The sequence below is a fragment of the Hippichthys cyanospilos genome, chromosome 21, assembly GCF_059441005.1.
Source record: "Hippichthys cyanospilos isolate Australia breed blue-spotted pipefish chromosome 21, RoL_Hcya_1.0, whole genome shotgun sequence".
NCBI lineage: Eukaryota > Metazoa > Chordata > Actinopteri > Syngnathiformes > Syngnathidae > Hippichthys > Hippichthys cyanospilos.
In genome coordinates, this window is record NC_142389.1 from 12,363,856 (window position 1) to 12,389,146 (window position 25,291).

The window sequence follows — 25,291 nt, forward strand, 5'->3', positions numbered from 1 at the left end:
AAGCTATGGTGCCAGATTTCAAGGAAGTTTGTGCGTAAATGATTTTGTTTGTATTACTGCTGTTGTATGTAATAATTGAAAATTATTTCATTTTTGTCATTCTTTTTTTCAATTGGAAAGAGGCCCAAATGAATACATATATCCTGTTTTTGGGAGGAGTCTCTCCATTTCCACCATTGCAACACTGCATACAGCTGTAATAAAGGTTCATGCAGATAACGTTGGTGAATGCATTGTTCAGGCAGTGCTTCTGGGGGATCTTTTCAGTCAACCTATTTTTCAATCAATAAACCTGACTTGGTCAACTTTCTTCCCCAGCACTACTTTAAATGTGAGACTCATCCACTGCCAGCCCAGTAAAAATGAATCTTTGACATCTAAAGCCATCAGTGACAGTGAATACAAATATTTAACCCTCCTTCTGCTCTTTAAGGTCTAAGTCCCAGAGGAAGAGGTTCGAGGAGGAACTCAACGAGCGAATGATTCGTACCATTGACGGCATCAACTCACAAAAGTAATTGAGTCCTTTCAGCGTCATTTGTCACCTGCTATTCTAGTTTGTGTTTAAAAATGATAAATAAATAAATAAATAAATAAGCTTCAAACATGACTATAGCAGGTGGAGCGGGTTGACTACCTTATAAATACGGTGCTCCTGTGCTCTCCAGACAGTGGCTGAAGTCAGAGGACATTCAGAGGATCTCATTGTTCTTTCACAACAAAGCCCTGGAGGCAGAGGTAAAGCCAATGCATATAAAACACCACCAGTCACGATTGCTCTCAGAGTCAATCAATTGCTATGAATTGCTCTTTGTGTAACTGAGGTCATTAAAGGGAGTGTTGCTGTTGCCAACATCATGCAGGACCTCCTCTTGTATGCCCCGTAACCCTTGAGCAAGGAATTCAATTTAAAAGTCTTTTTTTCGTGCTTAGGTAATTGTCAAGGGTTCAATGAGTGCCCTCAATGTAGCGATTGTTGATAAGGAAGCAAAAGCCGACACTCCCGTTTAGCGTGGACTAACGAATGCAACAGCTGTGCAGCCAATTAAAAATAAAATAACAAATTGATGTTGAATCTGTTTTTAGAGAGGTATGGCAGATGTGGCCTGTTGTAATTAAATATGTGTTTTTGTGGGTAAGTGCTCCCAAGTGGTGTGATTCGCGACATCGCAATCCAGTTTTTTAATGACCACTCCAAGCAGTTGACAATTACTGTATAGACCCAAGATGGCATAGAAATGCTAATTTTGATTATTTTGTTTGTCTGTTGATCACTTTTTATGAAAAGGACCCTGATACAAAACTATGCTTTTCTAATCAAATCATGAAGGGGCTGGAACAGATGATTAATATTTCAATTTATTGATTGAAGTATTGATTTGACATACTATATCAGTGCTTATTTGCCTATTTTCATTGATGTACCCCCTGTGAAATATTTTTTTTTACACCAAGTCCTCCATAAAGCGCACAAGATAATCTTAGATGAAAAAAAATGACTTCAAAGAGTGATATGCTGATTTATTATTGATTTATTATTATTGGAATTACATTTGTTACATTCAGAAACTCCAGTAGTTCTTTTCACGACATCTATTTTTTTTTACCTTCTGGGAGCTTTGACAGAGGATGCTGTTGTGTACCTTACACCGAAAAGACTGACTCTGTATTGTATGACTTTTTTTTTTCGAAAGTCTCGAGATGACATCTTTTCATCTGTGAAGCCCTTTGAGACTTCGGTGATATAGGGCTATACAAATAAAATTTGATTGATTGATTGATTGATTGATAGCTCATCTACCAAAAAATTGCATCACTAATGACAGTACAAATCTAAATAAAATTTAACAAAATAAAAGCATTTTGCAAAGGAGTCACTAATACAATTTAGCAATATGTTGCTCCATGTTCCAATTAATTTGCGCTTAACTTGAAAAGATACCCTGTTCATGTCACTGCATCAAAAAGCATTCATTTAGATTTGCTGACACCTTTAGAAACCCTGTTAAAATTTCATGTACCGTCAGAAGTACTCCCTTAACGTATTTTGAGAACCACTGCTATTGGGCAGTGGTTCTCAAATGGGGGTACTGGTGCCCCTGGAGGTACTTGAAGGAACTCCTGGGGATATTCGAGATTTTAAAGAAAGCAAAAAAGCATGCAAAATTACTTTAAAAATAATCATTGAAATAATTAAATGTTTCAGAAAACTATAAGTTCATAAAACAAATGTTATGTTCAATTGGCTATTCAATTTCCTTATTTTAAAAAACTTAAAAGATTCAACACAATTTGTCATATGCCACCTCTCGTTACCTGTCAAGGTAATGATTTATTTTTGTGGACACATCTCTACTATGATCCCAAAAGAGGACACTTTAAAGTTGAATATTTTATATATTTTTCTGTGGGCAAATATTTATTCATAATTATTTCTTATAATTTTTGTATGTTCATTATTTTTGTGGTTATATACATATATATATATATATATATATATATATATATATATATATATATATATATATATATATATATATATATGAATATATGAATAATAAGGTTAATTACTTATTTTTGCGAACAGATCTCTATTGTAATCCCAAAAGAGGATGATTTGTGTTTTAATGTTTTTCTGTGGACATATTTACTTATAATTATTTCTTTTTGGGAGGAGGTCTGACACTTTATTATTGATTATATGTTGATTATTTTTGAGAACCAATATTCATTAATATTTAAAATACTTCTTATTATTTTTGTATGTTCATTATTTTTGTGGTTATAAATAAATAAATAATAAGGTTAATTACTTATTTTTGTGAACAGATCTCTACTGTAATCCCAAAAGAGAAGGCTTTGTTAGTATTATTCTGTGGACAAATAATGATTTATAATTTCTTTTGAGAACATTTTATTTTGATTATTTTTCTGTGGACAAACACTTTTTAATAATTAATGTAGTTCTTAATAAATCACACACTGATGGCATGTTTTAAGTCTCTTTTTTTTTTTTTTTTTTTGACCCAAAAATGCTTTCTAATGGTTATGGGGTACTTGGTTGAAAACTTATTTCAAAGGGGGTACGTCACTGAAAAAAAGGTTCAGCTGTCGGGCATCAAGCATAAATTGCCAAAGAAATAGAACCTTATTTTATTGGGTCCTGAACTGACAAAATGTCCTCCTCTCTCAACAGTACAGATCCACAACTTTACCAGCATTCAAGTACTACATCACATGCGCTTGCCTCATCTTCTCCTGCATATTCATCGTGCAAGTCCTCGTCCTGCCCAAGTGAGTTCACTATGCTCCGATCGGCGGGCCAGAGACGTCACCGCACTGTAGCCAAAGCTCCAGCTGTGTCGGCAGATTGATGTTAGAAAAGCTATTTGACGCCAGTTGAGTCATTAAGGAGGCCTGGGGGGAGGGCAGCGGTAGGCAGGATGCTGAAATACAGACGGGGATGAAATGATGCCGTGCTGTTGGTGATTACAGAGCAGGTAAATCAAAGTGTGGCGGCGAGGAGGGCGATTCATGCTAATTTAGTGCCGGGGCGGGCCAAAAGGGTTATTCAGCATCTTGAACGGCTATTGATTTTCTAATTTGGGCCTTGTTGGCTGTCTCTTTTTTTAACCTTTGGTCTGTTTGGGGCAGGGATGCGGAATGACATCATCAACTTTATGACGATGAGTTTAAGTAACCCCATTATGAAAACACATAGTTCTTCATTACAATCTGGCAAATGCTTACCTCTGATAAATGGATTGCAGGGTGGAATACATTAAAAAGCTTCATTACTTTTATTGGGTGCCCTGTGAGTAAGAGTATATGGGAAGCTCAATTTATTTGATGTGTCTGAACAAGTATGCTCGATCTCACTGCTAGGATAATTCCGCACATTAGTAGACTTAGTGCACTAGTAGAACTGTCTTACTTGTAATGAGAGCCTGACCAATATGATTTTTTTCAACACTAAATATTTTGTTTAAAGAAAAAAAAAAACGTTTAATGTCATCGCATTTTGTGGCACAATTAATGATGTTGTATGTAACTTTATTATTATCATGTATAGGTTTGTGTTACTAGCAGTTGAAAGAGTTTCATTAATTAAATAGTGATTAATTGTTGTTTCATTATGTATTTTATGTCTTTTTGTTTTTTTAAATATGCTGTAGGTTGTGTGTAAAGTCCAGTGACATCCAGGTCAATTTTTGCACAACTTCCTTGCATTGCTCACCTAATCATTGCTAGAAAAATTCAGATTTGCTTTGTTTTGAATGACAGGTCTGCAGAATGAGCTAATTAATACATTTCATTAAATAGTGAAGGGTACAATAGGTTTTATGTTTGATAAATAATGGCACAATTGTGACTTGTATATAACTGCTGTAAATGGTCAGAGAGCATAAGGGTAAGAAGTTAAAATACTGTACTTGACAAATATTGGCCATTTGTCCTATTCTTTTTGGGGCCATTCTTAGGGGTCATAATTAGCCAATTCATCATTGGAGCAAAACTAAAAATCTTTTACTGCATTCCTATATTGCGTGACATTTCTGGACACTAGTGGCACAGCTTTGGAATACTGTTCTAGTAGTAGTAGTAGAACTAAATGTTCCTAATGAAGCAAAAGTGGGCATTAGTTTACATATTCTAAAAGTTCTACGACCACGGGTAAGATATCAACTTGTAAGTTAGTGTCACTGCTAGTAGTGACATTAAATTAATGTCACTGCTAGTAGTAACATACGTTTGTCAAATCAACAGACAAGGTGTGGCGGTCATGCAGTGGAAAACGTATGACTAACGAAAACAGCCTATACTAGTACAATGGTTTTCACTTTTTTCAATATGAAGACAAGACAAAACAAGGTGCTGTGTTATGTCTAATTTATTTAACTTTGGAACTACACTTGTAGTGGTAGTGGTATTTCTTCATGTATTTTGATCAACAAATCTTGCAGAGAGATTGTGTAATGTCATCTCTTTTTTTAACTCCAACTCGTCTGCTGTATATTAGCATCACTAACAATATAAAATAATGGAATACAACCCTCTTGTAAATGAGTCACTAATACACCATTTAGCAATAAGTTGCTTCATGTTCCAATTAATTTGGTCTTAATTTGAAAAGAAAAATGTTCTATCCGGTGACTGCATTCACAAACAAATTAGATGAGACAGAGCCTGCCGAAACCATGTTAAATCTCTTGTACTCTACGAGTACATGGACCTTAAAATGGATGCCAAGAATAAGGACGAAATGCTCACCCGGCTTTTCCTCATGCGTATTTGTCCTAGAACTGCAGTGCTCGGGATTTCCTTTGGCCTGGCCTTTTTGCTGTTGGCATTGATCCTGGTTCTTTGCTTTGCCGGTCACGTTCTGGTGGGTATGCATGCACTTCTTTATTCACTGCACTTTTCTAGATTTTTGTCATTAACCAAAATAGGTTGAACTCAGTTTTTTGTTTGAAATCCAATCGCACCACAAAGGCAGCAAAAATATTTCTAAATAAGGTCTAGCAATATGATGCTGTGCCATTTCAAACCACAACAATCAACATATTGCAAAGTTAATTTTTTGCTGAGTGTGCCAATCTATACATGGATTATAGCTGGCAGAATATAAAACTGTATTAGATCATTTTAGACTTTGTGAGTGTAACCCAATTTGGAAATTTGGAAGGTGACTATTCATTGTATCGATCAGTGGTTCTCAACCTGTTTTCAGTGATGTACCCCCTGTGAAATATCTTTTCGGCCAAGTACACCAGTGCAAAGAGTTTTGTGGTTTAAAGAAAAAACAAAACAAAAAACAAAAAAATTTAAAATTTAAAAATTAAAACATGCCATCAGTGTCTGATTCATTAAACTTTAGAACCTTTCAAACTTCATTTGTATTAGTGCACACAAAAAATAATCAACCAAATGTGTTATTAAAATGAAATAATTTAAATATAAATACTGGTAGGTCTACATATTTTTCCACAAAAAAATTAATACAAAGTATCAGCCTTGTTCTCAATAAAAAATAATTACAAATAAATATTTGCCCACGGAAAAATATTAAAGGTAAAGTGTCCTGTTTTGGAATTACAGTAGAGATCTGTTTACAAAAAAAAATCAACTTAATTATTAATAAATATTTGTTCACCAAAAAATAATCAACATAAAGTGTCAGACTTGTTCTGAAAAAAAATAATTATAAATAAATATTTGTTCACAGAAAAATACCAAGCATAACATTTTTGGCATTATAGTAGAGAACTCTTCACAAAAATAATTAATGTATTTAATTATGAATAAATATTTGTCCCACCAAAAAATATACAACATAGTGCCAGACCTGTTCTAAAAAAAAAAAAAAAAAAAAAAAAAAAAAAAACTTCAAATATATACTTGTCCACAGAAAAATATTCAACTTAACATGTCCTCTTTTGGGATCATGGTAGAGATATGTTCACAAAAATAAGACATTAAGAGGTGGCGCATAACAAGCTGGGTTGAACCATTCTCGTATGTGGGAGAATCTGACTTTTAAGAATAATGAAATTGAAAAACCTCCTGAACATAAAATTTGTTCTATGAAGTTATATTTTTCTGAAAGAATTAATTCAATAATTATTTATAAAGGATTTTTTTTGCGTGTTTGTTTCTTTGTTTGTTTGTTTTATTTAAAATCTCTTGTACTTGTACCCCCAATTGAGAACCATTGTAGATTCACTTGTTTTCACTCAACTAAAGAGCTCATCAATCCTTGTCTTACCAAAGTCTAATTCAATCCTTATAATTAGGACTATTATTGACATCTTTAATTTGTTCAATTTTGTTGAAGGTCAATATGCTGAAATTTGTTCTTAGTATCACACTATAGTAGAAGCAAATGTTATTGGTGGTCACGCTGAGCTGATGTTTACCACCAAATGTAATACAAGTGCAACACATAATACAATCTGGTCTGCTCTCGTGTTCCGCTCCTCCATTTTCTTGCTTTCCACCTCAAAGTCATTTTTATTTCCAAGCTCCAACCTGAACAATCTTGACATACCATCCTTCCCCCTCAAGACCTTATCACTCTCCCACTTGTAGTTCTCTCTCTGGAGAGCATTTCGTCCACCTGCAAATGTGTTGCATCTATTCCATCAATGCTTATCAATAACCTTGACGTCTGACCCAAATGTCACTTGGAAAGGGATCGTTTTTAATGGCTTTCAAAGGTCATTATTTCAGCCCGTTTTGAAATAAAAGCTTAAAAGGTGTACACTGGAATACTCAATTAGGTTGTCATAGAAATGTGAACTCTTTTGTCTATTGTTAAAGAGGGACTTGATAAAAGGCTCGTAAAGCAGGGACACAAAGGGATTGAGATTACAAAAAAAAAAAGTCATTTGCTTTCTTGTTTTTCCCTCTGGGTTGGTAGCGACAAGAGAACACCGTTTCAAAGTAATTTCTTTCTAGATGGAGAAATGTCAGCCATGGTAAATAACAAGGTATTATGCACTTGAATTACTTCCTGGACTGCCTGCTCACCCATCAAGCATGAAATTACGCAACCAACCAAACCTTTTCTCTTCCTGAAAATGTGTCTGTGAACAAGTTGTTCTGAATTTCACCTGATTATGTCTGAACACAGATAACAGGACAGCATATCTTGTTTAGGGCTTCCATCTACAATTGAGAACATACATACATACATACATACATACATACATACATATACATATATATATATATATATATATATATATATATATATATATATATATATATATATTATGATAGCTATTATTTGTATTAAAAAAATAAAAATAAAATATTCTGTGTTTGTGTGTCTCCCTAGCAAGGAAGGAAGGGATCGAGGTGCTCATTTCCCTGGTTGAACACTTCTTCCCGCATCATCGTCACCGACAACCCTTGGCTGCGATTAGTCCTTACCATAACGACCACGGCCCTTATCCTCGTGATGGCCGTCTTCAACATGGTCAGAACACACCGAAACTTGCATGTTTACAGTGTTCATGATCACATTTTCCTTTTAATTGCCATTGCTAATTAGAATGTAGTTCTACAACATATGATGGCCATCAGTGCGTTACACTTTAGTCACGCATAACAACCACGCATCACAATCAATATTGCCATTGATTGACATTAATATGGTAAAAGAAAAAAATTCTGATGCTTCAAAACATGACTTTTATTTAATTATTCATCATTATTGATTCCAGGGCTGCAACTCTTTAACTTGTTTACTGCCAACACAGTAAAAATATATCTTTGAAGTAAATAGCTGGCAATGGTAGTGAATAGGGCCGTCACTATCGAATCTTTTTAAAATTGATTATCTTATCGATTATTCCATTTTTAATAATCTACTAATGTTGAACGTGAGTTGAAGTGAGAGGATTTAACTTCTCCTTTACTATCATGTAAACCAGGGATGTCCAAAGTCCGGCCCGGGGGCCAAAATGCGACCTTTGGTCAATTTCCTTCCGGTCCGCAGCCTCCGTCATAAAATCAATAACGTCTGGCCCGCATGGAGAATTAATACATTGGGCAGCAGCGCTGTTACGTGCATGTGCACGTCCAATTAGAAACAGCAAATTATTATACATATGAGTATGGTAATTGACTGTATGAGCCCCTAACTTTCTAAAATGGCGACAATCAACAAAAGGAGGAAAGTTGACTGCGAGGGCCGACGGTTCAAGGATGAGTGGAAATTGACCACTTCTTCACTTAAATACGGAACAACTGTGTCTGCTTCGTTTGTAAAGAGACAGTGGGTGTTTTTAAAGAGTTCAATGTGAAGCGACATTACCAAACAAAACATGCTGACATATATGGCAAGAACACATGTAATGAACGCAGCGAGAAACTGAAACATCTTGAAGCTAGTTTGATCTCACGGCAGCAATATTTCACAACTTTTACCGACAGCTGGATAAGGACAAGTTCCGAGAGATTCGAGCATTTGGTAAGAAAATGCTAAGCTTGTTCGGGTCGACGTACTGTATTTGTGTGAGAAGACATTCTCGGTTATGAACTTTAATTAGAGCCGTGTGAGGACACGGCTATCGAAATCTCACTTACAAGACTTCACGCGCATCCATACTACTGCCATAGAGCCACAACTGGCCTTTGTCCCTGCACTCCAGATCTCAGTTTCACCCATCACACTCATGCTGACAAGTCATTTTGGCAAAATGACTTTTTTAAGTTTTCACTTCAGAATAAAAACCATTTAAATATCCAATCAACATTTACAGTTACTAATGTCATTTTTTAAATTAGCCCTGCACTTGTTGATATGACTATTACTTGTTCATTTCTCTGTTATTGTGTTTACATTTTTTATAAATATTAAACTGCCATGGTGAGAATTTTTTTTTTATGTTTCAAATGTAATTTGCACCCAAGAGCACAATTACTTCTGTTCAACTGTTACAAAAAGTTAATTAAAGTGCTAAAAAAAGTGAAGTGAATATTCAATTTCAATATTTAATGTCAATTCAATTTTGAAATGCACGTTTCAATTTAACCAAAACACATGCTTAAGATAGCTGAAATTAAAATAAAAAACCAAATGTGAAACACAGAACGGCTCGCTTAAATGTATTTAAATTAATTGCTGTTATATGTAAAGAACGCCCACCAAGGTTGGCCCCCCCTAAATTTTTAACGCACCAAATCTGCCCCCCTTTGCAAAAAGTTTGGACACTCCTGATGTAAACCTATGAATTTTTAGCGAACAAAATAAAATTGCTTATGCTAACGGGGTTAGCAATCGTGATTAGCATCAGCACGCTAGCAATAACTATATGAGGTCAATGAGAACTACCTACTGTTAACACATGCATACACAACGTTATACACTACATACATAGTAGGGTCCTTAAGGTCACTTTCAGACAATGCTTCAACAATATTCTATGCGTAAACTTGAGAGCGAAGCTGTCATTTAGCTACAATGAAGTCAATAACTTCCTTTTCTTCTTCTCTTCCGCCTTTTCCTTCTTCATCTCCTCCTCCTTCTTCTTCTCTTTTTCCTCCTCCTCTTCCTTCTTCTTTTTCCCTTACCACCATTGCAACGCTGCGCAGGTCTGCAAGAAAGGCCCGCGTAGAAAACAAAGGTGCAAAAATTGTTCCGGCAGAGCTTTGAGGCGGATATTTTTCAACCTATTTTAAAGCTGAAACCCGACTTGTTCTACTTTTTTGCCAGCCCTTATGGTGAATGAGTTAACAATCAATTTATCTGTCGATTGTTTTGTCATTTAATCAATGAATCGGATAAATAAAAGCATGTCTTCATTTATATTCTTTTAAATTGTAGAAAATGCACAAATTAACCCATTAGTTGTTTAGGCCATAACATGTCGGAAAATAGCCAACAATATTGATCATTGTTTCTCAAAGAAAAAGTAAATGTTTATTTTGATTGAACAAAACTCTACTCTCATGGAAGACGACAGAATAAGGAGAATATTTACTACTGATCATTTTTTGGGCCAGTTTTCAATTGAAAAAAAAGATATCCAAGCGATTAATCAATTATCAAGTAAGTTCTAATCGTTTTGTTGTCAGTTATTCATTGCATCTCTAGTTGATAAATTTTTTGTCGTGTGCACGTGGTTATGGTTTAAGCCCGATTTCACTAGTTTTCTCCTGAAATTGCTTTTAGTTCTTTGTTGAGGATCCTGAAAGATCCATGCAAGAAGCCACGGAATTGACTTCCCCTAAAGTGATCACAACCGGTCCCCCTGTGAATCGAACAAATGGCACTCTGCTGGATTTCCAGGCTCCATCACCAGGAGAAAGCCGGTTTTATCTGCCAGTAAGTATTCTACGAAAGACAACAGAAAGTTTGTTGATTTTCAGCAAGCAAGAAAAAGGAATCCCTCATGCTAGAGATGTTGATCCGAGTCACTGGAGGCCCCCATACTGTATGTCTCACATGCAAGGGGAATTCATATAGATCAAAAGCTTCCATTTCTGTGACTGATTAATTCTTAATGTGCACACGAGAGCCTTATCCCATGTTCCACATAATGATTATTTTCTGCATACTTGAATGTCACATAAAGCAGGATTCCTACATGTGAAAGTCAACGGGGATTCTGGCGGTTTAAAGCAAAAAAGTGCTTTTAATGACTACCACTGTGAATTGAGTTAATTGTAGATTGTGAGAGTTGTCATTAAATTACTACCTGCTTGAATGTCAATCAGATTTAAAAAAAGGGAATGAATACACAATATGTACTTCTGCCTCTCCCGTGCAGTACTTCATTTACTGCTGTATTTTGGGCATGGTGTCGTGCTCGGTATTCCTGAGGATTAACTACGAGCTAAAGATGGTGGTGATGCTGGTCGCCTTGGTGATCTACAACATTATCATCCTCCAGACGCACGCCTCACTCCTCGACGCCTTTAGCAAAGCTCTGTATGCCACTGAGGCGCTGGACAGGTAACTCTCTTGAGTTCTCACTTTTGATTGACAGTTTGAATTGTCACAGCTGAGACAGATAATGGGTGTTTCTCTTCCCTTACCTCACCTTATGTCTTTTTGAATGGAAGTTTACACTTGGGCTGTATGTGGGTAAAAACTCTGAATAAAAAGCAGGGATTCGTATGCTAGTTTTGCATATGCATTGTCTCCCGTATATTTGCAGTTCGCTACTTGCGGCTCTAGTTGCACAATTTTTTCTGAAAGTTTTCCTAAAACCTACTTGAACAAACATTGTGGGGACTCATGGATGGCATTATAGGAGGGTGCGCACACTTGTGCAACACAGTCATTTAGATTATTATTAATTATTTATTATTATTTAGATAGCAGTAATTCTCTGAAAAATATTTATTTTTCTTTATTTTGAGATAGATGGACAAACAAACATGGATGGACACACGTATGGATAGATAGATGAAGATTAATAGATCGGTAGATAGATAATCGAGCTAGAATGATGAATAGCAAGCTAGCTAGCTAGATTGATAGCAAGCAAGCTAGATAGTTGGATCATGAGCTAGCTGGAAGGATATTGTGCGAGCAAAATTGCTGGCCGAATAAATAAATTGATTGCTAGCTTGGTTATTCATTAACTGCCTCAGATAGATGATAAATGCATTTTAATGGAATTTGAAATGTCTGAAGACTGATTTAAATGATGTTCAAAGATACTCAGCTTTTTTATTCATTTATTTTTTCTGACTAGACCAGGAATCCTGAAGGACCTCAAGACAATGGGCTCGGTGTCCCTCTTCATCTTCTTCATCACACTGCTAGTGTTGGCCAGACAAGTCAGTGATTGTTCTTAAACTTCTTCCTGAATGTGTTTGACCCAATTTGGTGTCAGAGCTCTCAATGTATTATACCCTAAATGCCAAAGTAGGAAAGCAGGGGTGTAGCTATCCAAGTGTGGCAAAAAATGTGATGTGATTTTTTTAGCCAAATTTTACATACGTGCACTGAAGGCTACACCCGATGTGTTTTCTGACTGCATATTTATTTGAATTATTGAGCCAAGGCATATTTTATTTTTTTACATTAAAACAGCCAGATGGCACACCACCATTCAAAATGTGACAAAAAACAAATTTTTTACTTTTAATTTAGTCGAAAATTAGGCTTTCATACTATTTACTCGTACCTTTAGCCTTTTAGTAGATGAGCAATTAATTAAGATTTGCGCCTCAAATGTTTGTTCATGAAGTGTAAATTATGAGGTCATACAGCATTGCTTGGCCTACAATTTAGAAAAATCCTCTGAAACACTGGTGTAGATTTAGAGCTGCTTGTGTGACCCGCTTTCCTTCACATCACAAAATTGAGTGAGACATAAAAAGCTCTGCCGACACACTTTCATTGGCATATTTTATCTTTATTTTGGCAATGCTATTCATCAGCGCTTACCCTAGAGCAGATGTTCTAGATGGGAGGGCACCCTCCAGAGTATCAGAGTACCAAGAAGGCACGCACTGTCCCTAAGGAGCCACAGTTGGTCCAGACAGCTCAGCACGTCCTCATTCTGTGTCGCTGTCAACAGATGGGAGGAGGACATTCTGTCTTGGAAACAAAATGTTTAGTGTGACTATCCTATAATTAGGTTTGTCTTACCTGCATGCTGGTTGAAGTTGAACCTCCTTCGCCAATCTCAAGACAATATCAGATTGTGAAGGTGTGATGGGGGTAGCATTTTTTCCCACATTGGAGATTACTGAACCATCTAGACTGTTGAAAATGTACACTACAAGGATTTTGCCTTTTTCCTGGCTATTCAGCATTAAGTCAATGAACAGAAACCTGAAAAGAAAAAAAAATCCTGTCTGGTGTCTAGCACTTGAACACCGCCCACATAATTGTCAATGTTATGCAAACAAGGAAAAAAAAATCAATATGGCGTCGCCGAGTCGTGCATAAACTAATCTTGGATATTGTGGCCGCGGCGCATCCATTTTAATCGGCAACTTTAGATCATTTGCATTGCAAAATTCCACCGTCAGCTCAAATGAGCCCTTTTCAATCCATTTAGAGCAAAGCTTGTTTACAACCATGTTAGGTACTCTCCAAACTCTATCTAAAATGAGACGTTTTTTTTCTTCATTTCCCCCTTCAACTGGCCCACTTTTCTGCTCCCCTTGGACAAGACACATGCTGTATGTTGATATAGATAGATTTCAGTGCTTAAACTCTCCCTGTTTGCTAAATTGGCGCATACTCAAATCACAAGGGGGAAAAAGCTTCCCTGTTCACATATATCATGTGGACTGCTCATAACTCTCGCATTCGCTGCGGGGGCCGGCCCACAGGTAGCCTGGAGCTCCCGGATATGTGAGTGTAATGGCGGCAGGAGCCGTGGACCCCTGGCTCCAACTCAAACACAGACTGGGGAAGCTTTGACCTGAATAGGTGACACTTGCTAAAAAAACAAAACAAATGTAGACATAAGTCCCTGAACCGAGAAGAATGAGGCAATATTGGTCTGTCTCTTATGCAAAGTAGTCCTGCTTGCTGTTTTGTGAGCAATGAGAGCAGAGCATCTGCATCGTTTCTTACTGAGAGCTTCATTTACAATGTTTCACTCATTTGGGTGTTTCATTCAGGACCCATCAATTTTCTAGAACAGTGGTTTTCAAATGAGGGTATGTGAAGGCACTTCGGGGGGGATTTTAACAGGGTTTCTACAAGTACCAGCAGATCTAATTTCATTCTTTACATTTCAATTGATTTCTCTTTCAATTTAAGAGCAAATTAATTGGAACATACAGCAACTAATTGATAATTTGTGTCATAGCAACCCCTCTGCAAAACGTATGCCTCTATTTATCAGGTTTCATATGGATGCACTTTTTCATGAGTGATGCGATTTCCAGTAGAAGAGTCAGAAATCAAACAGATGATGTTACACAATCTAATCTTAACGCAATCTTAACACAGTACAAAAATTAAGTGTCGGACTCCAGTCCTTGAGGACCAGCATCCCGCACACACCTGAGTCAAATGATTAGCTTATTTAGTGAGCTCTACAGGAGCTTGAAAATGATCCTAATCATTTGAATTAGGTGTTTTTGAAAGAGAAGGTTTGATTACATGAAGGATAAAGGCCCTCAATTACTGGAGTCCGACACCTAAGATCTAGAGCATATGTCTTCACTAAGGTTGAAAGTGGAAAAAGAAAGTTGAAAATATGTATAAAACACAAAGTTAATCCACAAAAGCACGTAAATATGTTTTTCTGCGTGTTCATTTTTTTTTTTTTTTGCTCTGGATCATCGGTGTTTATAGCCCAGAGTTGAGTGCTTAAACACCTTTAAATTTAACAGAGCATTGGTTTTTTTGATTTGTACTTTTTTAACAAGCTAGAGAACTATTGTATTAACACACAATATGACGCTAAATGCCAGGAAAAGCCTTACCGAAGCATCTGATGGGGGTTGATCATTTTAACAAGGCAGAGTCCATTTATCATTGGTTTGAATGTGATTTTTCTTTAACTTAAGAACTCAACCACATCCCGAGGTATGCGATGACGTGCTCGCTTGAGCAACCACATTATGTCATTTGAAAAGAATTAGTCATGAAGAAAATTAATACAACCTTTTGATGCAGAAAGCCGATTCATCTTTTTTTTTTGATGGTACGGTGATCCATGGCCGAGTGCTGTCTGTCAATGACGCAGGTATCTCTTTACTCTGTGTCCTCCTGTAACAGAATGAATATTACTGTAGGTTGGACTTCCTGTGGAGAGACAAGTTCAAGCGGGAGTGCGAGGAGATCGAAACCATGGAGAATCTCAACCGGGTCCTGCTGGAGAACGTCCTGCCCGCTCACGTGGCCGAACACTTCCTGGGACGCAACTGGAAGAACGAGGTCAGCTCGGAGCTTAGTTGTCTTTATTTCGATACTACATCAGCGGTACCAGGTACCGGCCTCAGAAATTCTGAGTTCATAAAGACCAACATTAAAATACAGGCATTTCGTTGGCCAAAGTAGACGGTTGACCCGATCAACTTCAAATTTGGTGTGGTCCCCTGTCAGACTTGGGGTCACAACTGGGACGAGTTCTGACACCATATATGATGGGGGCGAGTAGCATTGAGACATGGAACATAGAGGTTCTGAAGTTATACACCTTTTCGATAATGGCCGAGGCCTGTACTCCACCTCAAAGTCTGACGTTTTGCCATAACAGTAAAAGTTGCTGTAATTGAACCCAGATAATCCTATTTTCTTAAAATTTCCCCAATGTGATATAATACCTGTTCTCGAGACATCTACGAACTTTATTCTATCACAAAGAGAGCCCCGCCTACTGGTAAGCAAAAGATGTACATTTCTCACATTTTTAACTACTGAGCACAGTATTTAAGACATTCAAGAATGAAGGGCTTTATCCCTTTTATCATTCCTTTTATTTTCTTAAAAATCAAAGAAAAGAACAATTATACAAGGGCTGCAAAAAATATGAGTTTGGGTCATCTATTTTGTCAATTTAATAATAAATAAGACAAAAAAATATTTTAAATTATCATCCCTCCTTTCAAACAGGACATTATTTTTCATTCATCGTAGAAAATGCACAACCAAAAATCAATCATAATTCAATTAGTAGTTTGGCTTTTGTCAGAAAATATGCAAAAACGTTGAGTACTGTACTATATGAACTGGATACGTTTTAAAGCTGACATCTCTTTTGACAATTTTAAAAAAGTAAACGGTTATCAAACAATTATTGACATTTGGTTATTGATTAGTTGCTGATTAATGTAACTCTAAACTACTACTACTGAAATGATACCTTGTACTTTATTTTTTTTTTAAACTGTTCAAAAGTACATGCTAATTACTTGAAAAGTACAACATTTACTGTATTGAAAAGTTTACATATCAACGGTATTTGAGGTTTAAATATTATACAGTATGCCGTTAGTATTCGCAGCTACAAACTTCTTTCTAATACGTTTTAAATATGCGTCAAATGCGGTCCACCGGTCGATCAAAATACTAGTATTATCGACTGCATGACATCCTACGGTAAGAAAAAAAAAAAAGAATAAAATGCAAACAACTGGGCTGAAAAATAACTGCAGATGCATATATGTAACAGATTACATAATTTCACCAAAAGCACACAGAGACATGGGAACCCCCCAGAGTTCAGGAAAAACTAAAAATATCGAGGGAGGTGGAGGTGTAACTAGAAAAGTATGCTCTTGCCCCCATATTGTGGCATTGTAAGCAGTGCTGAACTTTTTAAGGGTGCATCAATCATTTTAACAATGTGCTTCAGTATAAATATTTCTTAATGACTTTTTGCATCTTCAGGACCTTTACCATCAGTCGTACGACTCTGTGTGCGTCATGTTCGCTTCCATCCCGGATTTCAAGGAGTTTTACACCGAGTCAGATGTCAACAAGGAAGGACTGGAATGCCTCCGTCTTCTCAATGAGATCATTGCAGATTTTGATGAGGTAACCTGTTTTGCCACTATATGGGGTAAATTAGCTTCTGGAGAGCGAATATGAAACATGATGGTGTAATGAGACTTCCTGTTTGCGATCACACCTGGGGACTTGCTTTGACCTCGTTTGCGCCACCTCCTGTGTCCTCAGCTGCTTTCAAAACCAAAGTTCAGTGGGGTGGAGAAGATTAAGACCATCGGGAGTACCTACATGGCGGCCACCGGTCTCAACTTGACGCCAGGACCAGAATGTGCACAGGCACGCTTTTACATTCCATTTGGCTATTTTTTTCTTGTCCTAAGAGCTAAAAACACAATTTCCCCAAGAAATAAATGTGATGGGTTTTTTTCTGATAGGAACATGATAGACAGTACATGCACATCGGCACTATGGTGGAATTTGCCTTCGCTCTGGTTGGGAAGCTCGACGTCATCAATAAACATTCCTTCAATGACTTCAGACTTAGAATCGGTGAGAAAAAAAGTGTAATTTGTCTCCAATTCACATATTGATTCGTGTGAATTTTTTTGTGTCAAGGGATAAATCACGGACCGGTCATTGCGGGGGTCATCGGTGCCCAGAAGCCGCAATACGACATCTGGGGAAACAGCGTCAATGTGGCCAGTAGGATGGAGACCACAGGGGTTCTGGGAAAAATTCAGGTGGATTGGAAAGGATACTTGTAGCACAACAGTGTATGCTCATACTAGTATGCTGTTTGTCCTCAATAGTAACACAACTGATATTTATTTCCAATATTGCCTTCCACTATTGTATGATACTTATGCATTGAATTAGAATGACACGAGTAAAGCCAAATACTGCACTAGTTGACAACTGTGTGCTATCGGTGAGATAAAATTCACCAGTTAACAACAAGCGCTTTACTAGTAGAAAAAATTGAACACAGTTGTCTGCTTAGAGCATAGGTGTTCTCACTAGTAAACTGTTGTTATTCTATGAGTACACATAAATGCCTTTACCGTAATGAAAATTATGTTACTACTGCACCTAATTCAACACAGAAGCTGAGTAATTGTCATAAATAAGGCAGTCTTTGTCAGGTTTTAACATGGTGGGTGAAATGATGGAAGGTTGAGAGCCCAAATGCAGGGAGCCCAGAGGCAAGGTGCGCTCAAAACTTGTAATTTAATGTGAGGTCGTGATGTTACGCTCGAAGCAGATGCTCGACTCCTGCCTAGCGCTCGCGTGGAAAGTATCACGATACGTCATTCCGATCCCGTGTTGTAACCGTTGGAAGATCACATGACGGCGGAAAGGAGGAGTTGTTACGTCCCACACCTGCGGCCGGTAACTGTCGACGTGTCAACGCCAGGTAGCTTAGGGCGGGGCTAGGGTGTGTCAATTGGACTCAGTCAATCTCACAGTGTCCGTAAACGGGTATGCAAGATCCTTTAATATGTTGTGAGTTTTGAGAGGAAAAGCGCATTTGCACGCATATTTGAAAATGAGGGAACCTGAGGTGAAGATTACATTAAGCATTAGATTCATTTGCAACAGCACATAGTTTAAGCGTTCATCCACACACTATATTTTGGCATCCATCCATCAATTCATCCATACACATACATACTGTATGGCTCGGCGGTAGAGTGGTCATCTCCCAGCTGAGAGGCTGTGGGTTTGATCCCCTGACCATCAAGACCATGTTGAAGTGTCCTTGAGCAAGACACTGAACCCCCATTTGCTCCTGATGCTGCATCAACAGTAGGTAAATGACCAGTTAGTGTAAAGCGCTTTGAGTGCCTAATGTAGAAAAGCACTATGTAAGTGAAAGCCCATTTACCATTTTACCATTTACAAAGACCCATTGCAGTGTTTCAAGCAGTTTATATAACTATCCATCCATTGGTCCATCCATTTTCTATCGCCTCTTATCCCTACAAGGGTCACAAGCTTGCTGGTGCCTATCCCAGCTTACTTCAGGCAGTAGACAGGGGACACCCTGAACTGGTTGCCAACCAATTGCAATTTTATATAACTACCATCACAGTATCTTCACTTTTTTGTTTTGTAAGAATGATACAATAATGTCTTACATTTTTACTATACATTGCCCAAATGTTAAACGGAAATGCAATATGATTTTATCCAAAATATGTCACCATACTGAATTTTGTCAAATGCTTTGAAACCGACCCATTTCGACACAATTGTCCCATTGATGCAGTGTTTCAGGAAACAGTGTTGTGATGCTCAACATGGATTCATATGAATGCTTCGCAATACTGACCCATTTCAACACAATTGCTTCAGACTGATTCAGTGGATCAAAAAGCTTTGATTTCTCTATCACTAATGGGAGGAAAGAAAACAAGGTTGACGACTGCGTACAACGTAACAAACAAAAACTCCAAAATACATTTACTTCGAAATACTTGAATAAAATACTCGGAGGAAAACGAACGGAGACTAACGCTACATGAACAGAGCAACAACACTTCAACAAGAATTTAAAGGAAACAGCAAACTAAATACACCCAAAACTGACGACACAAACAAGGAACACCTGGGAATGACATGACACAATAAGAGCAGGGACTTGATTGGCAGACAAGGGATGCAGGTTAACAAGGACAGGTGGAGGCAATCACACTGACGAGTCACTGACACGAGGGGACCAAAAATACTTAACAACTAACAACACAATCTCAAACCAAAGACAAGAAAGGAACTCAAAAACCAACACAAACCCAAGACGGGAAAGAAACGTAGAACACTAACGACCTCAGAAACATTTCAATACAAATGTCAATTAGATGCAAATGAGTACTTATCAATGCAAAATATTTGCATATGCTAACGTGTACTAAAAGGAAATACCTGGCAGAAACAAAAATGCTCACAAGCTAAACTCGTACAAGGCAGCACTATATACTTGCTGATGTCATGTTTCTGTTGTGGGTTTGGGTTGGGTTTTTTGTTTTGGGGGATTTTGGTATTCTCAAGTTGTAGGTTTCTTTTTAGTTCTTTTGTCTTTTTCTCATTTGTTTTCTCTTACGTCGATCTTCGCTAGTGTGATTTGATTCCACCTGTCTGAGTAACTGCCTCCTTGTGACATCCAATCAACTTCCTATGCCTTTCGTTTCTCCCCAGCTGTTTCGTGTTTCCTTGTTGAGTCTGTAATCTATTTAAGTCAGAGTTTGCATTCAGTTAGTGTTGGGTCATTGTCTCTGTCACACATCGTCGTTTTGCTCTTTGTCCGAGTCCATGCCCAAGTTGGTTGACATTGCTAAGTTAAGTCTTTTTGTCTCTGTTTGTTTCAGTTCCGTGTTTCCCCTTCGAGCCTTCCCCCGTCTGCTGCGTTTGTTATTAATGTCCTTTAGGTTGTTACTTTACTGTTTGCTACCCTGAATTTTGGCCCTCTCTTTTCATTAAACATCTTTTTTTTTTTAGTTCAACTCGCTTTCCACTTTCCTGCCTTTGAGTCCACCTCTGCTCAACATGATGCCAAACCATGACAGCTGAAGATAAGAACTAACATTAGCTAGCATGTTATCGACAGTCACAAGTTGTTGGATCAACAATCACATTTTTGGGCACATTTTCATAAATGACACCATTCTTACAACTTGTAGACACTCGTGATCCAGATTTCACAGAGAGACAGAACAACATGACAGTGACTGCTCTCAACGGAAGCAGCATCATCTTTCCTCACTACAAAATGTAATCTCAACAGCGGCCAGTGGTGGCGCCAAGAACAAAAATCAAGTCAAACAAAGCACAAATGAATGAACTGTTAAAGGATAAACTGAATCAGTTCCACAACATCATTATTTCAGTAGGGCCCATGCGACCCGGTACCAGTTGATCGATGGACCGACAGAAGTAAAATTATCTTTATACTAGTGTTCCCTTCTCGTTTTAATACTGCACAGAACTGTCTTGCAGTAGCGAAAATACATACATCACAAATAAGACAGTCATTCTAATAGCGTGCAAGAAATGTAATACAGAAATCAAAATTCATATCTGTTTACTCGTGCACCTTAGTCGGTAGCGAAAGGTACTTGTGCATTTTGGTCATTTCACAAGTGAAAAAATGTGAGTAAATCGCTCTTTTGAACTGTCATGCAGTTGTGGAAAATACATCTCTAGAAAGACAGTCATTCAACTAGTGCACTTGAATCGTTTAACTAGTGAAAAATGTTTTTTACTTTGCCCTGCTCATTTTACTAGTGTATGGAAATGTCATGTAGCAATAGAAAATAGTAAGACAGTTATTTTACCTTGGCACAGTCATTCTGCTTGTGCGCAGAAATGTATTTTAGAAGTTGAAACGCATTTTTTCGAGTGCACTCCATTCTGTAATGAGAATAACATCACTCGTTTATAGTGAGCCTCACTCATTTACTTGTGAAAAAATGGCACTAGCAAAACCGTGTTTTTCCTTGTCAGCTCTGCTCGATTTACTAATGCCAAAAACTGTCACGTAGTAGAGGAAAAAAAGTCACTATTTATTGTAGTAGTGCACCCTAGTCATTTTTCTACTGAACAATAATGTATTTCATAAGTTGAAATACATTTTACTAATGCACTCATCACTAGTGGAAGACGGAATTGGAAAATAACTTAACTACACTCTCCTAGTGTCCCTTATACAAGTGGAAAAAAATGTTACAACTTGTAAAACCATTTTTTACTAGCACAGAAATGTTGTGCAGTAGTGGAAGATGTAAAGAAAAAATCATGAGTAATACATAGTCACTAGATCCCTATTAACTTTGGCGTTCTACTAGTGCACAGAAATCTCATAGAAGTGAAAAAAAAAATGTTACTTAGACATTGTTCAAGCAGTGCACCCCAGTCCATTTATATTTTTATAAGTACTAATTTTCTTGTGAGGACAAAGTCTACTAGTACGTGGAAAATACAATGCATTTGTAGTACAGTATATCAAACAAATGACTTGCAAAAAAAATTTACCATTAATTACCATATTTATTTCTTTGTGTTCTTTTTGGTTGTCCCTGCAGGTGACGGAGGAAACAAGTGAGATCTTATCCACACTGGGCTACATGTGCTCGTGTCGAGGCATCATCAACGTGAAGGGCAAAGGAGAACTGAAAACCTACTTTGTCCACACTGAGATGACCCGATCCCTGTCACAAGGCACCGTCATGCCTTGAGCGCTTGAGCGCTCGCTCGCTGGCTCAGGGCAGAGGGGAGGAAAAAAAAAAAAAAGACTCAACACACTAAGTGGCATTAGCGAGCATTGGTTATGCTATGGATGTACAAGTCATTAACCGAGGCCCCCCGGTGTCAAATTGGACAAACAACTGTGACGACAGTGCTATTATCCGACATTGGGTGTAGAAGACAGCTCTCAGAAGGGTGGAGAGATGTTTGCTAGCATTGTCAAGGAGTGCATTCATCCGTTGATAGCCAAGTTGTGTGCAGCTAATTAGCCATGCCAGTCTTGGGAGCAGTGTGCTTGAGAGCCTTATGCTTCAGCAAAGGCGACTATAAATAGTTTACACTCCATGGACAAAAGCAGACACACCAATTAATTTGGGAGTTGTGAATGGAACCAGACTAGAGGCCGACTTACTGTTCGCCAATTGCCAATTTTAGGACTAGAGACTTGCTTGGCTAAAATGTGTGAAAAGCTAGAATTGACTTTCACTTGGTAAGGGAATGTCAACTTTTGGATAGTAACTGCCATTGTGGATGATTATCAATTATATTAGTGCAGACCCAGATGTTTGTTCTCCCATATGTATTCATTTTCCCCCTTCTTTATGATACTATGGTGCATACCCCAAATTAAAGTTTTAAAATTTGCTCATTCAAAACCAGAAAAATTATATATACAGGGTGTTCCAAAATGGTTGAGCCCATTCTAAATCTCCATATCTCGGAAACTACTTGATGGATCTCAATGAAACTAAATGCACTATGTTGAAGGTCATATGTTTTATTAGTTAAATTTACAAAGAAAAGTACAAATATTTGTTGGTTCTATGACAGATTTTCATAAATGTTCAAAATGAGAGCCGCCTGTGACTCTGCACACGTTGATTGCCGTCCTGGCGATTTAGGTATGCATAAGCAGCCCTTTTCTTGAACTGTATGGTGCCAACTCCTAATTTGTTTTGTAGTTGGTGCCTTCTTTGCAAAATTTGTGGAGAAGGAACGCTGCACTGTCTTCAGTGACTGAGTCCGAGCATACTCTTAACACGCAAAATGCCTTTCTTTTGAAGTGAACGGCATTTCTTAACCTGAAAAGATACAACGGCCAAGTGTTACACACAAAAACATGAAACATTTCTACACAAGCTGTGAAAATCTTAGGTCATTCCAACCAAAATTGTCTAAATTATTGGCTTACAAAATGGGGTCAAACATTTTACAACACCCTGTAAATGTGTATGTGTGTGTGTGCGTGTGTGTGTGTATATGTATATTATAATTTGTTTTTTGATGAAGGACCTAGATCAGTGGTTCTCAACCGTTTTTCAGTGACGTACTCCCTGTGAAATACATTTTCAGCGAAGTACCTCTGAACCAGCACAAAGCTGTGTTGAAAATATTTAAAAAAAATAAGATTTCCAACATGCTATCAGTGTTTGATTGACTAAACCTTAGAACCCTTCAAACTTCATTTGTATTGGTCCACAAAAATATAATCAACATAAGGTGTTCTCTTTTTGATCATAGAAGAGATCTGTTATCAAAAATAAATCTTAAAAAAAATATTTTAAGAACTAAATTATTAATAAAAATGTGTCCACAAAACAACAATCAACATAAAGTGTCAAATGTCATCTTTTGGGATTACAGTAGAAATTTGTTCACAAAAATAAATCACTAATTTGTTTATTAATACATATTTGCCCACAAAAAATAATCAATATAAAGTGTCAGATCTGTGCTGAAAAAGAAATAATTATTAGTAGATAATGGTCCATAGAAAAATATTCACCTTAAAGAGTCCTCTTTTCGGATCATATTAGAGATCTGTTTATAAAAATAAATCATTAACTTAACAGCTAACAAGAGGTGGCACGTGGCAAGTTAGGTCGAACCATTCTAGTATGTAGGAGAATGGGTTAAAAAAAAATTAAACTGAATAATCTAGTGAACATAAAAAGTTTACTCAATTATTTTTAAAGGTTTGTCGCATATTTGTTGCATATTTGTTAGCCTCTGAGTTCCTTCAAGTACCCCCATTTGAGAACCACTGATTTAGATAATTATTTACCAATAATATATTACTTTAGTAGTCATTGCTAAAGTACTCCATTACTTTAGTTACTTTAGTCATGTAAGCACTAAAGTAATCGTTTAGCTGATTACGAACAAAAATCATTGATTATTTTAATCAGTTGAGGTAATGAATTTCTAAAATCATAATCCCTTTTGGTAATAATGTACTGAAGTAATCAATTACTGTGACATATATATATATATATATATATATATATATATATATATATATATATATATATATATATATATACAAAGTAATTGATTACCATGGGTACTAAACCCCGCAATTATTCAAAACTAAATTAATCAAATACTAAAGTAGTAAAATGCATGTACTAAAATGTATAATTAATGTGACAATTAAGTACTAAAGTAATCACTTTAGTACTTAATTGTTACATTAATTATACATTTTTAGACCCTCCTTCAGCCATACACTTGAAAAAAAATCTAAAAAATACAAGGAAGTAACTGGGATTAAATGAATATTCCAAAGATATAAAAATCTTTCTTTGGGATTGAATGAGTGAAGTTACAGTAAATTCAAATGTATATTGAAGTATTTTTTTCCAATGTATATTTAAGACAAGCCTTCTCAGTGAGCCACTCGCTCACCACTATTCCAGCTGAATGTTCAACTAGTCTATTGTCCCGATGCCAACAAATTCCCACCTCGGCACGTAGTTTGAATGTGAATTAGTGATAATTGTATAAAGGCATGTTGGAAGAGTCGCTGGCTCGAGAAGAAAATGGATTGTTGCTTTTTATGAATTTCCCCTGAAAGCAAACCAGCTGCACTGTGTGTTTAAATGTCTCTATGCTGCCGCCCTTTTGTTATCCATTAAATATTTGTATATAATGTATCATGTCCCGGATTTGTTCCTTCTTTTTAAAGTCCAAATCTTTGATGTTCTCTTGAGACCCACCTTATTCATGTCCACTGATGTGTCCATTTTGTCTCAGCAAAGTTAATTGCATTTCAGGATGTCCACTACTGAGGACTTTGTAGCAAAGCTCCGAGAAAACATATAGACCAAAAACAAATGTCCACTACAGTGGACACAAAAGAATAAATTGGGTCTCAGAAGTATCAAC

The 25,291-nt window shown here is 37.0% G+C and overlaps 1 protein-coding gene across 3 annotated transcripts in view; it reads left to right on the top strand.

Moving 5' to 3' along the window:
• The window catches only part of adcy2b (adenylate cyclase 2b (brain)), a 52,086-nt gene extending 27,566 nt beyond the window's left edge, over nucleotides 1–24,520 (top strand). For 2 of the 3 annotated variants that reach the window (XM_088405133.1, XM_088405132.1), the window contains exons 13-26: nucleotides 434–514; nucleotides 669–738; nucleotides 3,197–3,294; nucleotides 5,302–5,386; nucleotides 7,841–7,981; nucleotides 10,682–10,834; nucleotides 11,280–11,464; nucleotides 12,213–12,297; nucleotides 15,209–15,367; nucleotides 16,823–16,969; nucleotides 17,111–17,218; nucleotides 17,317–17,431; nucleotides 17,498–17,622; nucleotides 21,961–24,520. In XM_088405133.1, the coding sequence (XP_088261259.1) occupies nucleotides 434–514; nucleotides 669–738; nucleotides 3,197–3,294; nucleotides 5,302–5,386; nucleotides 7,841–7,981; nucleotides 10,682–10,834; nucleotides 11,280–11,464; nucleotides 12,213–12,297; nucleotides 15,209–15,367; nucleotides 16,823–16,969; nucleotides 17,111–17,218; nucleotides 17,317–17,431; nucleotides 17,498–17,622; nucleotides 21,961–22,113 (1,705 nt within the window). In that variant the 3' untranslated portion in view covers nucleotides 22,114–24,520. Of the gene's footprint in view, nucleotides 1–433; nucleotides 515–668; nucleotides 739–3,196; nucleotides 3,295–5,301; nucleotides 5,387–7,840; nucleotides 7,982–10,681; nucleotides 10,835–11,279; nucleotides 11,465–12,212; nucleotides 12,298–15,208; nucleotides 15,368–16,822; nucleotides 16,970–17,110; nucleotides 17,219–17,316; nucleotides 17,432–17,497; nucleotides 17,623–21,960 lie in introns of those variants that run through there. The other variant, XR_015864010.1, reaches the window with a different exon arrangement.
• The last annotated feature ends 771 nt before the right edge of the window (nucleotides 24,521–25,291 follow it).